General features: G+C 36.5%; 1 protein-coding gene across 1 annotated transcript in view; it reads left to right on the top strand.

Moving 5' to 3' along the window:
• ACAD11 (acyl-CoA dehydrogenase family, member 11) overlaps positions 1-12,767 on the top strand; it is a 92,729-nt gene that overhangs the window by 14,147 nt on the left and 65,815 nt on the right. The window contains exons 3-7 of the mRNA XM_011958210.1: positions 1,978-2,103; positions 2,645-2,806; positions 4,997-5,161; positions 11,424-11,565; positions 12,234-12,355. Of these exons, the coding sequence (XP_011813600.1) occupies positions 1,978-2,103; positions 2,645-2,806; positions 4,997-5,161; positions 11,424-11,565; positions 12,234-12,355 (717 nt within the window). The remainder of the gene's footprint in view (positions 1-1,977; positions 2,104-2,644; positions 2,807-4,996; positions 5,162-11,423; positions 11,566-12,233; positions 12,356-12,767) is intronic.

Raw genomic sequence — 12,767 nt, forward strand, 5'->3', positions numbered from 1 at the left:
ACAAATGTAATGATAAATTCTTTGGTGACAAATAAATGCTTTTAATACACACAAAGCCAATTTACTTTTAAAAGGTATCTTATGATTGCCAAATAACATAAAATGTATTTTATTTCTAATGAAAATTTCCATTGAATTATATCTTTTTTTGTTTTAAAAAATGATTTGAGGTTGAAATGTAAGTCTATCTTTAGGCTATTAATCTTGAACAACACCCAGTTCTTTTGTGTATTTGATTTTCCTCTACACTGTTGGCTAGAAGTAAAATCAACCAATGAATATTTTCAGTGCTACTCATCTATAGATGTTTTGTTTTATTATATATTTATTATATGTAATAGTAGCTACTCAGAATTATTATATTTGCTATGACAATCCTCTAATCTTTTGGTGATAAAAAGAAAGATTTGAATAAGTATTTTATAGTACTCTCTAAATATTAGTGAGAATTATAAAAGATTTTTGTTAAAAACTAGCTTTTTCTGTCTTCAGAAAACAGGTATTATCTGTGGATTTTCAGAGAACAAGAGGGGACAGGACAGAAATCAAAGCACTGGAGAACATTAAAAGCACTGTGCATATTTAGGGTATGACTGTAATCATGTACAGCAGGTGCTTCCCAGGCCTAGCTCACTGGGGAAGGACAATTGTGGGGTAGGCTTAATACCACAGTAATAGAAAATGTAGATTCTATGGGACTTTCTTGGTCCCATATCATATTCCCAGAAACATGAAGTAAGTTGGATGCTTAAGATAAAAAAAAAAGTTGGGTAACTTTTATTAAATATCAATATAGTATGGCTGAAGGATAATCCCCACACATGCCCCAATAAACAGCTTTATTTGTCTCTTTTCTTGATGGCATCCCACCTGAACACATCAGAACAGGGCATAATGCTCTCAGCCCTAGTGCAGCTCCCAAGGATCTGGAGTGCTCTGTTTCAACTCCCTTCAGTTTTCTCAACTCTGCATTGAAAAAAGCAATACTCCTGCTCTGTGATCCACTTTTTGCTTCTCTAACCCTTTTGCCCTTTCCCCTTTACCTCCTCCCCCTCATTTCCCAACACCTGAGTGGTTAATACTTCTTTTCACAGCCCTTGGTACCACTGGCTGCTCTCACCCTGGACATGGGTTTCATTACTTTCCTGTTCCATTTATTGCCGCAGCTCCTGCTTTACTTCCTGATGTCAAAATGAGCTACATAGTTCCCCCTCCTTAGAATGGTCAGTCACCATTGCCTGAGTCTGGGGCCAGGTGACTACATGTAGATGAGCCATCGTTACTTGGCTTGCATCAACAGCTCTGCCCTTGGGTCCTGAGTGATAGCCTGTGCATCTGTCCTAATTAAGGAAGCCATTTTTTCCGCACTATCTTATTTGGGCTCCAGTTTGCTTCTAGCTGCCTACTTTCCTGGTAGTTATCTTGAGCTCCACAGCAGTCATGAGTGCCAGGAAAGATCCCCATGCCCCTGCCCTGGAAACACATGCCTCCCTTGCTCTCCAGAAAGGGTGGGTACTTTTCCTTCCACCACCACTCACCTCTCACCCCCAGCTCTTTGTAGCTGACTGTGGCAGAGTGCTAGAATAGAGACTTACTTGAGCTTCCTTGGAAGACATGAAAGAGTGAGCAGCCAGCCAGGGAACTGCTGAGGAAAAAGGGATATTTTATGATAAAATATGTGAAATATTGTGAACATTAACTATTGCCTTCACATTATCAGAGCCAGGGTTAAGTCTCATGCAGGTGCTCATCTTCTTATCCTAATTAAATTACATTTTTTAGTAGTGGTCTAATTTATAATCATAATGCTTACACCAAGACTACCATTAGGGAAGTTATTACTATTATCCTCTGGAGTATTTGTTGATACTGTTTTACGTTGTTTTCTAGCCTTAAGGTTAGCTGATGAGTAGTTATTAAATTTAATTACAATGAAATCAGTTTCTCTGATTTTTAATGATTTATCATCCTATTTAGATTGATAGAGAATTTAAAGTGCAGAAAGCCTTGTTTTCAGCTGGATTCCCTGTTCCCAAGCCTATACTGTACTGCAGTGATACTTCTGTCATTGGAACAGAATTTTACATAATGGAACATATGCAGGTAAATTAACACTTAATCTTATTTTGTTGTTGCTTTTACTTTTAATTATGAAGTTAATTAAGATGTTTTATTATGATACTTAATAAATGATATAGTTTGTTATTTAACATTTTAGGTAATTAGATTGCTTTGCAAAGACTTACAATTTTGTTCAAATTTGAGCACTTACAAAGGGAGGGATGGAATAGACAAGAAACAAATTTAGTAATTAAGGGGTATTGACGTACTTATCCTTAAATGTTCCTCTAGGTGTCAGTAAAGAGCTATCTGTAATGGCAATAACCAAATTGTCCATAAGGTAGCAGGGAAAACAAGACTCCACATAGGTCAAGCCATTGAGAACAATAAATTCAAAATGTGTTTTAAATTTTTTCTGTAAAATAGTTGAGAGTAGTTTTGATGTTTACATTCATCTTGGCATATCCTTCTATTTTCCCTTTGGCATGTATACTCTAATGTTAAATATGTTTCACAAATGAATGTTTTTCTACAAAGTATTGATTGCACACATTTAAATAATCTGTTGTAATCACTTCCATAGGGTCGAATCTTTCGTGATTTAACAGTTCCTGGAGTTAGCCCAGCAGAACGTTCAGCCATATATGTGGCCATGGTAGAAACATTGGCTCAGTTACATTCCTTGAATATACAGTCATTGCAGCTGGAAGGATATGGTGTAGGTGCTGGGTACTGCAAAAGACAGGTAATACATCCACATTAATAGCTATTTTTTCAAGTTCTTGTAAATAATATACCTTGTTAGTCAACAAAAAAACTTATTATTGTATACTTTTCTGAAGCTTGGCTATGACTTTTAACATTGTCCTTTAGAATGACTATTTTTTAGTATAAAATTATCTTATGTTTTTATATTAGGTTTTGTTCCACAAAATCTTCTGTTTTAGACTCTTCACTTAATTTTCCAATACTTTTAACTATACAATTTTTCTTCTTATTATTTTTATTTATTTATTTTTGAGACAGAGTCTTGCTCTGTTGGCCAGGCTGGAGTGCAGTGGTACAATCTCTGCTCACTGCAAGTTCCACCTCCCAGGTTCATGCCATTCTCCTGCCTCAGCCTCCCGAGTAGCTGGGACTACAGGCGCCCGCCACCACGCCCTGCTAACTTTTTGTATTTTTAGTAGACATGGGGTTTCAACGTGTTAGCCAGGATGGTCTCGATCTCCTGACATCATGATCCGCCCGCCTCAGCCTCCCAAAGAGCTGGGATTACAGGCATGAACCACCGTGCCCGGCCTACAGTTTTATCTTCCTAAGTTGGACTAGCAGACGTTTATTAAGCTTGACTGTGTGTTTAATACCTGCTGAGTATTGTGTTAAATACCAAGAACAATAGGTTCTTCCCCATAGGAACTTGTGGTCATTTTTGAGAGACCTGTGCATGCATGTCATACATGAAACCTGAAACTGGTGTAAAAGAGTGTAAAATCTAGTAGTAAATTGTTTGATACTCATCATGAGAGCTATGCCATTCAAAGGGTAGAAGTTGGGTTGCCCTTGCTTATATAGAGAAAGCTTCCTGGGAGAGATATCTTATAATGAATATTTAAGGAAAGATAAAATTTAGAGTGATGGGGATTATTTTAAATTAAAGGAAAGCAGTATTAGATATATATGGGGCTGCTCTCCTTTATAAGCATATCATTTTGTGGGGGCTAAGGAAAGAGAAAAGGGAACTAAAGTTTAGAGAGTACTCACTATATGCTAGATCCTACATGGCAGAGTGAGTTGTTGACCTCTCTTTTTTGATCTTTACAACAACCCTAAGATATAGGTATTACTACTCCCATTTTGCAGATGAAGAAAGGGAGGTTTGCATCAATCAAGTAATACACAAGTAAGTGGCTTAGCTATAATTTAAACCCAGGTCGATATGACTGGATAAGACCAAGTAAAGATCTTTGCTCTATTGCACTAAATTGAGCAAAGATGCCTTGGGAAGTGGAGATTAAAAAAACAAATAAACAAGATTGTCCCACTTGTTGGAGGACTTTACGAGTAAGTTGATTTGTTTGTATTCAATTCTAAGAACAATAGAAGATCTTTACACTGATCATACCTGTCATATATTTAGAAAATTCTCTGGATAATAAGAAAGAGTATTAAAATGAAAAGTAGACCGGGTGCAGTGGCTGAAGCTTGTAATCCCAGGACTTCAGGAGGCCAAGGCAGGCGGATCACGAAGTCGGGAGTTCGAGGCCAGCCTGACCAACATGGTGAAACTCCGTCTCTAGTAAAAATACAAGAATTAGCCAGGCATGGTGGCGTGCACCTGTAATCCCAGCTACTCAGGAGGCTGAGGCAGGAGAATTGCTTGAACCTGGGAGGTGGAGGTTGCAGTGAGTCACTGCACTCCAGCCTAGGCAACAGAGTGAGACTCTGTCTCAAAAAAAAAGTAAATGTCTTCTTTTTTTCTTCTAGTCCCCATATTCCCTTTTTCAGGGGTTACTTATTTCTTGTGACCCTTTCCAGAAATTATCTAGGTCTATATATTTGTGTTTGTGTGTGTGTGTGTGAGAGAGAGAGAGTGGGTATGTGTGCATGTGTGTTTGTGTGTGTTTATATGCATTCTTTCTTTTTTCTTCTACAAAGTAGTTGCTGAATAAAGACTAGAACCATATCTCTTGATCCCTAGGCCAGTATTTTTCTCCTGATAAAAAGCTAGGTAAGTAAAATGGAACTATATGGAAAAGAGACTTAAATGTTTAAGGTTTAGGCTGATTTGAGTGTTTTAGGCTGACATGAGTATCACCAGTATGGGTCTTAAGTATTTAGGAGTAAAACAGCATTTGAATTTTGTTTTAATTTTAGAATTGCTAGATCCTACATTCCACTTTCAGCTTTACCATTTTTCTTATTTATATGTCTTTAGGTATCAACCTGGACAAAGCAATATCAAGCTGCAGCTCATCAGGATATCCCTGCCATGCAACAGTTATCGGACTGGCTAATGAAGAACTTGCCGGATAATGACAACGAAGAGAATTTGATTCATGGAGATTTCAGACTAGATAACATAGTTTTCCACCCTAAAGAGGTGCAGTTAGCTATGTTTACAATTAATTGAGTAGGTCTGTTTTGTGACACAGTACTAAGTAAATGCTCCCCCCAGAGCACTGAAGAAGCCCAACCGACTCCCTGTTCCCCTACAGCTCAAGACTGTCGTCACCACTCAAAATTATTAGAAAGCGGTCCTGCAGATTTTCCAGCATAAGTTAGCTGCCTACCTTTAAGACTGGTTCTAATCGCAAGTGGTATTTGGTTTACTGCTTAAAAGGATTTGGGAATTTTACATGCATGATGCTGTTTTCTTCAAAGAAGTTTTTCATCTACTAGTTACAATATTTAGCTTATCCATGTTCTTGCTTTTTTTTCTGGTTCATTTATGCTTCTTTGGGGTTTTTAGCCCTATCTCATGAAGAATTTATTCTTTGTTTATTATAAACTCTGAGAACAGAGAATTCCAAAAGCTTCTTGAGGCTTCAGAAGAATTACATGAGATTAATATAACCTTGCTCTGTGTAAATGTGCACACTGTACTCTTTATAAAGAGTATAAACAAATGAAAGCTGTAATCCTCCACTGAGCACCTGCAATGAGGCCTAGGATTACAGTATAGTGGAAAAGAGGAAACTTCTTCAGTTTTCCTCTGATTAACTGTATGTCTTTGGGCATGTCATTTGGCACTTAGTATTCCTACGTGCATGAGAAAGATTTGCAGTTCCCTGAATCCTGCTTCTGAGAGGAGGATTTTCTGGGTTCATTAGTTTTCTTAGAATGCTAAGATGTTTTAGGGCAGGAAGAGCTGCTCTAAATTCATGTGCTAAACTTCCAGGTTTTGTGTTCCTTTCCTATTGGAAAAGGATGGTGGAAAATACCATTATAAATTGCATTGTTGTCATAACTCAAAATAGTGTGTATCAATTGAAAATCCAAAAATAATGTAAACACATGTGAGCATGTTTACCCGCAGGAGAAAAAATTTTTCATAGAAAGTCCCAGCCTGACCAACATGGAGAAACCCGATCTCTACTAAAAATACAAAATTAGCTGTGCGTGGTGGCGCATGCCTGTAATCCCAGCTACTTGGGAGGCTGAGGCAGGAGAATTGCTTGAACCGGGAGTCGGAGGTTGCAGTGAGCCAGGATCACACCATTGCACTCCACCCTGGGCAACAAGAGTGAAACTCTTGTCTCAAAAAAAAAGAAAAGTCAATTTAGATATTAAAATTATACTATGTAATTATGTATGTATGTGCATAGATGTGCAACCTGTTGCTACTGACACTGATGAATTCTGAATTCTGAATTCTAACCTTGTTAATTATCTACCCTTAGATTAGAAAAATTAAATATGCTAATTTATAATCTAGAAAATTATAAAAGCATATGCCTTAAAACATACCAGGATCTGGCCTGTATTTGATCTGTGTCATTTAATATTTTAGTCAAGTCTATATAATATTGAGTCTCTATAGTAGATAACAGAACCCACTAGACTTGGAGTTCCTTTAAAACAATGACTATATCTTATTCATCTTTATATTGCAGGTGCTTATATGATTCTGAATGAATCTATGTTGAAGGGATTAATTTTAGTTATTCACTAAGCAACTATTTCCATCTCATAAATTTGTGCTTAACTTTCATTCCCCAGCAGTGCGAACTTAAAGCAGGTTATTTAATCTCTCTCTGTATCTCTGTTTTTATTTGAACTTTTTGTTTTGAAATAATTAGAGTCCCACAAAAAGTTATAAAAGTATTATAGTACAGAGAAGTCCTGTGTATCCATCATCCAAATTCTGCAAAGTGGATATTATACAACTATGGTACATTATCAAACCCAGTAAATTGACATTGTGTGCCTTTTAAAATTGAAAAAAAAAATTTCTGAGTTGCTGGGCAGCTAAAATGAAACAGTCAATATGGAGCAACTAGCTGGTACGTGGCACATCAGTGATGCTCAGTTTATTTCAGGTACCCTCACTTTTCCATTTTTTCCCCTTCATTTTTCTCTCTGACTTTTCTAAGACTACTTGTCAAGCTTCTTCAGAAAAATATTAGGCTATAAGTAAATCTTTCATAATATGTACTAAAACCTAAACAGTGGTTGTAGGGGATGGAATTAGAGGAGACATAATTGTACATTTCTGTAATGTTTAGGATTTGATGTTTTTGGTTTTCATTTTTAAAACAACAGCATGTTGTGTTTTTGTCATCAGAAAACACAACAATTAAGAAAGAAGACAAAAGCAATTTTAAATGACAAACCTTCCAGGAATGTGTGGGGTAAGCCAGTAAAAGAAACTACAGGATATGGCAAAACGAAATTATTTTCCGTTACTTATTTATAAAGCATTTAAAGCGTGTTTGAGCAAGTGTTTCAGTAGCACAACATGCTCACTGCAGTGTTGAAAAGAAATCCAGTTTTCCTGGAAAATGTTGATTTTCCAAATATAAATTTTACCGGTAGACAAATGTTTAAGATCTTGGAGTTTAATGTAAAATCTGCATATTGTCATTTCAACTTGAAAAATATAATTAGGAACATCCATTGGAACTTGTCAACTTCAGTGATCTAGAAATTGAAACCTGGTATCTTTGACCTCACCCTCTTTACCTTCTGTTCGTTTATTTCTCTGTATATTCCCTGAGACACTACAAATTTGATTGCTGTTAATTTAGAATCCATAAGCCCTTCATGACTTCACTTGACTTCTTATCCTACATAAGCCACATGATCATAATCAGTCATCTCAAAACTACCCTCTTTAGTATCGATTTCATTAATAATTTTTTGACTATAGATGTATGCAAGTAATGTAAGAATTATGGTGCCGGGCGCGGTGGCTCACGCCTGTAATCCCAGCACTTTGGGAGGCCGAGACGGGTGGATCACGAGGTCAGGAGATCGAGACCATACTGGCTAACACGGTGAAACCCCGTCTCTACTAAAAAAAATACAAAAAACTAGCTGGGCGAGGTGGCGGGCGCCTGTAGTCCCAGCTACTCAGGAGGCTGAGGCAGGAGAATGGCGTAAACCCGGGAGGCGGAGCTTGCAGTGAGCTGAGATCCGGCCACTGCACTCCAGCCTGGGCGACAGAGCCAGACTCCGTCCAAAAAAAAAAAAAAAAAAAGAATTATGAAGTGTCCTGACTTTAGGTTACTTATTATTCTAGAATCTTCCCATCCTGACTTTTATATCATCTATATCATCATTATTATTATTATTTTACTTTTTCTAATAATCCTACAGGGGATGTTCATCACCCCTTGACTTTAACCAATTTCTAGCCCTAAACTTGGATCCTCATGTTTTTACTGCAGAATAAAGTGAAATAAGGTTAATTGGGTCTGAGACATTTTTATGCCACATGATTTTATCTAGGCTGTAACTTCATCTCTTAGTAAAACCTGTGACATTTAAAAAATGGCTTTTCTAAATCTTTTCCCTTCTTCTCAAACTCTCACATTTCTTGTCCCATCTCGCTCCCACTCCCAGCATGTGGTCTTGTCTTCTACTTGACTCATCTTTGTCCTTTCAGTCATTTTCCAGCATAGCCTGCTTTCTAGGAATTACATCATGCCCCTCAAAAGTTCTCTTTATATTGTTGAAGACGTTTTAGTCCGCTACACAGTATCACCTGTATGCAGATTGATGGGTGATATTTTTCTTTAGCCTCATTGCCAAGAAAAGTTGTCCCTCTTGAGCAGCTGGTTTGTTTTTGACCTGCATTGGCTGTAAAGATTGTGACTGACCATGCTTCACACTTTATTTTACCCGCTATAAAATTCAAAGCAAATCTTACTACCCACACTAACAACCCTGCATGTCCTATCATATTCAATTGTGTGTAATAACCTTACTCCTAGCTTCATCTTTTTATAACAAATTCTGTTATTTTCTTCCCTGCCTTCTTCATCTACTGTTTGTTCTGTTGGATTGTATGTATTTTTTGTTTGTTTGTTTTGAATGCCAATACACATACATATTAATAAAATTCAATGGCATAAAAAGTATACATAAAATGAATCTCTCTATAAAGAAGATAATTTAAAAAACTAAAAGCTTTCTGTTGTGCTGAGGTTTCAGAAAAACTGTCAATAATCATTTTACTAATAAGTTCCTTAGTAGCAGTAAGACGATTTAGTAAATGTCCAGATCAACCACTAAAAGTTATGTTGAGCTTTTAATAACTCTCAACACAAACAGGCATCGACAGGATTCTAATAAGTTATTGCTAATTAATTTGCACTAATTTATGCAATTTGATGAGCCATCAGCTTTTCTCACTGGCTTTTGTTTTATAGCTTTGTGTTTTTACCCCAAAAATGGTTCATTTATTCTGAAACATAACTCCAGAGAAGTTTCCCAATTTGTATTAAAAAAGAAAAGTAATCATTTATCGCATAAGTAAGCGCCTCATCTTTTCTTTGGATGTTAAAAGCATAGATAACAAATAGAATGATGTAAGAGAAAAATGCATCCATCCTCTTCAGTAGTTTCACAAACCTAGCTAGTATAGTAATTTATAATACTTATAATATTATAAATGTATAGTATAATATAACCACAGTAAAAGCTCTTATAAAGTCATAGAGAAGAGAGTGATCAATTTTTTTCCACAGTAACAATGGCAAAGTTTTGATTGCCTGGCTATATATGCGAGGCTCTGTGCATATTCATCAAATAAATACATATTGGCCATCTGTTGTGTGCCAGGTACTTTGCTAGAAACTGGTAAATGAACTATACATGCTACCTGCCCATTTAATCTTCAAACTAACCCTGTGTGAGAGGTGTATATTATGGCTGAGAAAATTGAGGATTAGAGAGGTTAACTAACTTGTCCAGAGTTATACAGTCAGCAAATGGTAGAGCTAGAGTTTGAATACAGGCCTGTCTGATTCCAAAGCCCACATTTCCACACAAAGCTCCAATAATGTGTGTAAGTTTGCCAGAGGAGCAACGGAATGCAAGCACACACAGTTATATGGAGGCATGAAACCCAGTAACTCATATTACCTAAATGGGGTCTGCAGTTTTATGTAGCTTGGATAACTTGCCTAGAGTATTGCTGCAGCTGCCTCACTGGCCCCCCTATAGTATATTGAAATCATAGTAGCTGGAGTGACCCTCTTAAAATACAGATCATGTCACATCACTCCTGTATACAGAACCCTGCAGTGAAGGTTCCCCTCTCTGGACCTCATCCCTCCTGCCTTAATCCCTTAAAGTAACCATAGCCATAGCTCTCAGTTTGGTGCAATATCCTTTCAACTTTCAGTATTCATTTATAATCTTTCTCTTTAAGCAAAAATTGGATCACACGCTACGTACTATTCTGCAAACTGATTTTTTTGGCCATATGTACAGCCAAATGAACATAAGAAATGAACAATAGAATGTCCTGTATTCTTAACGTCAAGATATATATTCCCTTTGGGAGGCTAAGGTGGGTGGATCATGAGGTCAGGAAATCAAGACCATCCGGGCGAACACGGTGAAACCCCGTCTCTACTAAAAATACAAAAAAATTAGCCGGGCGTGGGTGACAAGCACCTGTAGTCCCAGCTACTCAGGAAGCTGAGGCAGGAGAATTGCGTGAACCCAGGAGGTGGAGCTTGCAGTGAGCAGAGATCGTGCCACTGCACTCTAGCTTGGGCTATACAGCGAGACTCCGTCTCAAAAAAAAAAAAAAAGATATATATTCCCTTGATACATACTGTTACAAGGTTGAATGAGGAAAGCTTTCTGTTTTATTGGTTCCACGTTACATGATTGTTTTATGTTGCTGTGTAATGGTGGATTTTATATTTATAAAACTAACAGTATCTTTTATAACAATTATGCTTTGTATCTACAACATGAAATAACTTTTAAAAGTACTATGGGTGGAGTAGTACATTTGTTATGTAGTTAGATCAATTACTAAAGCAAATGCTTAATCATGCATAACATGGATTATTAAAATATTAGTAATTCACTATAATTCCTTTTTATCACAGTTACTTTCAGTTGAGAAGTTTTAACTGCTTTTGCATCAGCTCATTAGCAGAGATATTAAGGCTGTGTAAAGTAAAATGAGAAGGACTGATGGCCAGCGATGGAACCAGAGGACTTAGCTCTATATAATCAAGGCTAATTGGCTATTTTATAAATGAGATATGCCACTGTGGGTAAATACCCGAAATTGACTTTTGATGGAAAATATGATTTTGAATGTATTCGATGTTATTTCTTTATTATACTTGCTTTAAGTTTTAATATGTTAAAGACCTCTTTATTTTTAATTATAGTGTCGAGTTATAGGGGTGCTGGATTGGGAGCTTTCAACCATTGGTCATCCTTTGTCAGACTTAGCTCATCTTTCCCTCTTCTACTTTTGGCCAAGGACAGTTCCAATGATAAATCAAGGTTCTCGTATTCAAGAAAACTCAGGTATGAGAACATAGTGTTGTCTAAATTGCTATTAATATAAAATTGTCTTTATTACTTTCATAATTAAAATATAAAATCCTGCAATTTTAGATAGTAGTTTTTGTTTCTTAAACATGTTTCTATTTTATTATTATTATTATTATTATTATTATTATTTTTAGATGCAAGGTCTTGCTCTGTCACCCGGGCTGGAGTACAGTGCCACAATCATAGCTCACTGAAACCTTGAACTCCTGGGCTCAAGTGATTCTCCCACCTTAGCCTTCTTAGTAGCTAGGACTACAGGCACATGCTACCATGCCCAGCTAATTTTTAAATTTTTTGTAGAGACGGTGTCTCACTGTATTACACAGGCTAGTTTTAAGCTCTTGCTCTCAAGTGGTCCTCCCACCTTGGCCCCCGCAAAGTACTGGGATTAGAGGCATGAGCCATCGTGACTGGCCTATTTCATTTTCTTTGTTAAATTTTCTGAACTTAGCATGCCACTTTTAGTAATTTATGACCAAATGTAATCCTTTGTATATGATAATCTTTTGGAAGTCAAGGTTTAGAACATGTTTTGTTGTATGGGCTAATTACAATTCTGTTTTACATATCTGTCTCGTAACATTGTGAAATATTCACCATGACATTTTAATTAAAGTTTATATTACATGCCGTTTCTATAGGGATACCATCAATGGAAGAACTGATTTCAATATATTGCCACTGCAGGGGAATTAATTCTATTCTTCCTAACTGGAATTTCTTTCTTGCCCTTTCATTTTTTAAGATGGCTGGAATAGCACAGGTAATTAATTGTTTTAAACGTGTGTTTTGACATTATTTACCAATGTACTGTTGACAATGTTTTCCAGTCTTCTGGGTTTTATATTCTTTATCCTTAGATCATTTTGCTTATCATAATGACAGGTATCAGATGTGGGTAAAATATAAATCCAGAATTTACAGAATAGGAATTTGGCAAGGAAAAAATTTGAGTAGCAAAATGTATTATCAGTTTTTTGTATAATAAACTTACAAGATGGAAGGAGGAAGAAAGAATGACATAATGATAAAAAGAGAAAAGCATGTAAGGGTTAGTCATTTCCTGAATATCCAGTGTGAGAAAAAGCTAAGATCTTTTGATGATCTCTGCCTCAGGCTATGAAACCATTTATTAGTTAGGGTTGATGATGAGGGAAGAATTATCTTTGTACTTC

This window comes from Colobus angolensis, unplaced genomic scaffold, assembly GCF_000951035.1.
Source record: "Colobus angolensis palliatus isolate OR3802 unplaced genomic scaffold, Cang.pa_1.0 Scaffold46, whole genome shotgun sequence".
In the NCBI taxonomy this organism is placed as follows: domain Eukaryota; kingdom Metazoa; phylum Chordata; class Mammalia; order Primates; family Cercopithecidae; genus Colobus; species Colobus angolensis.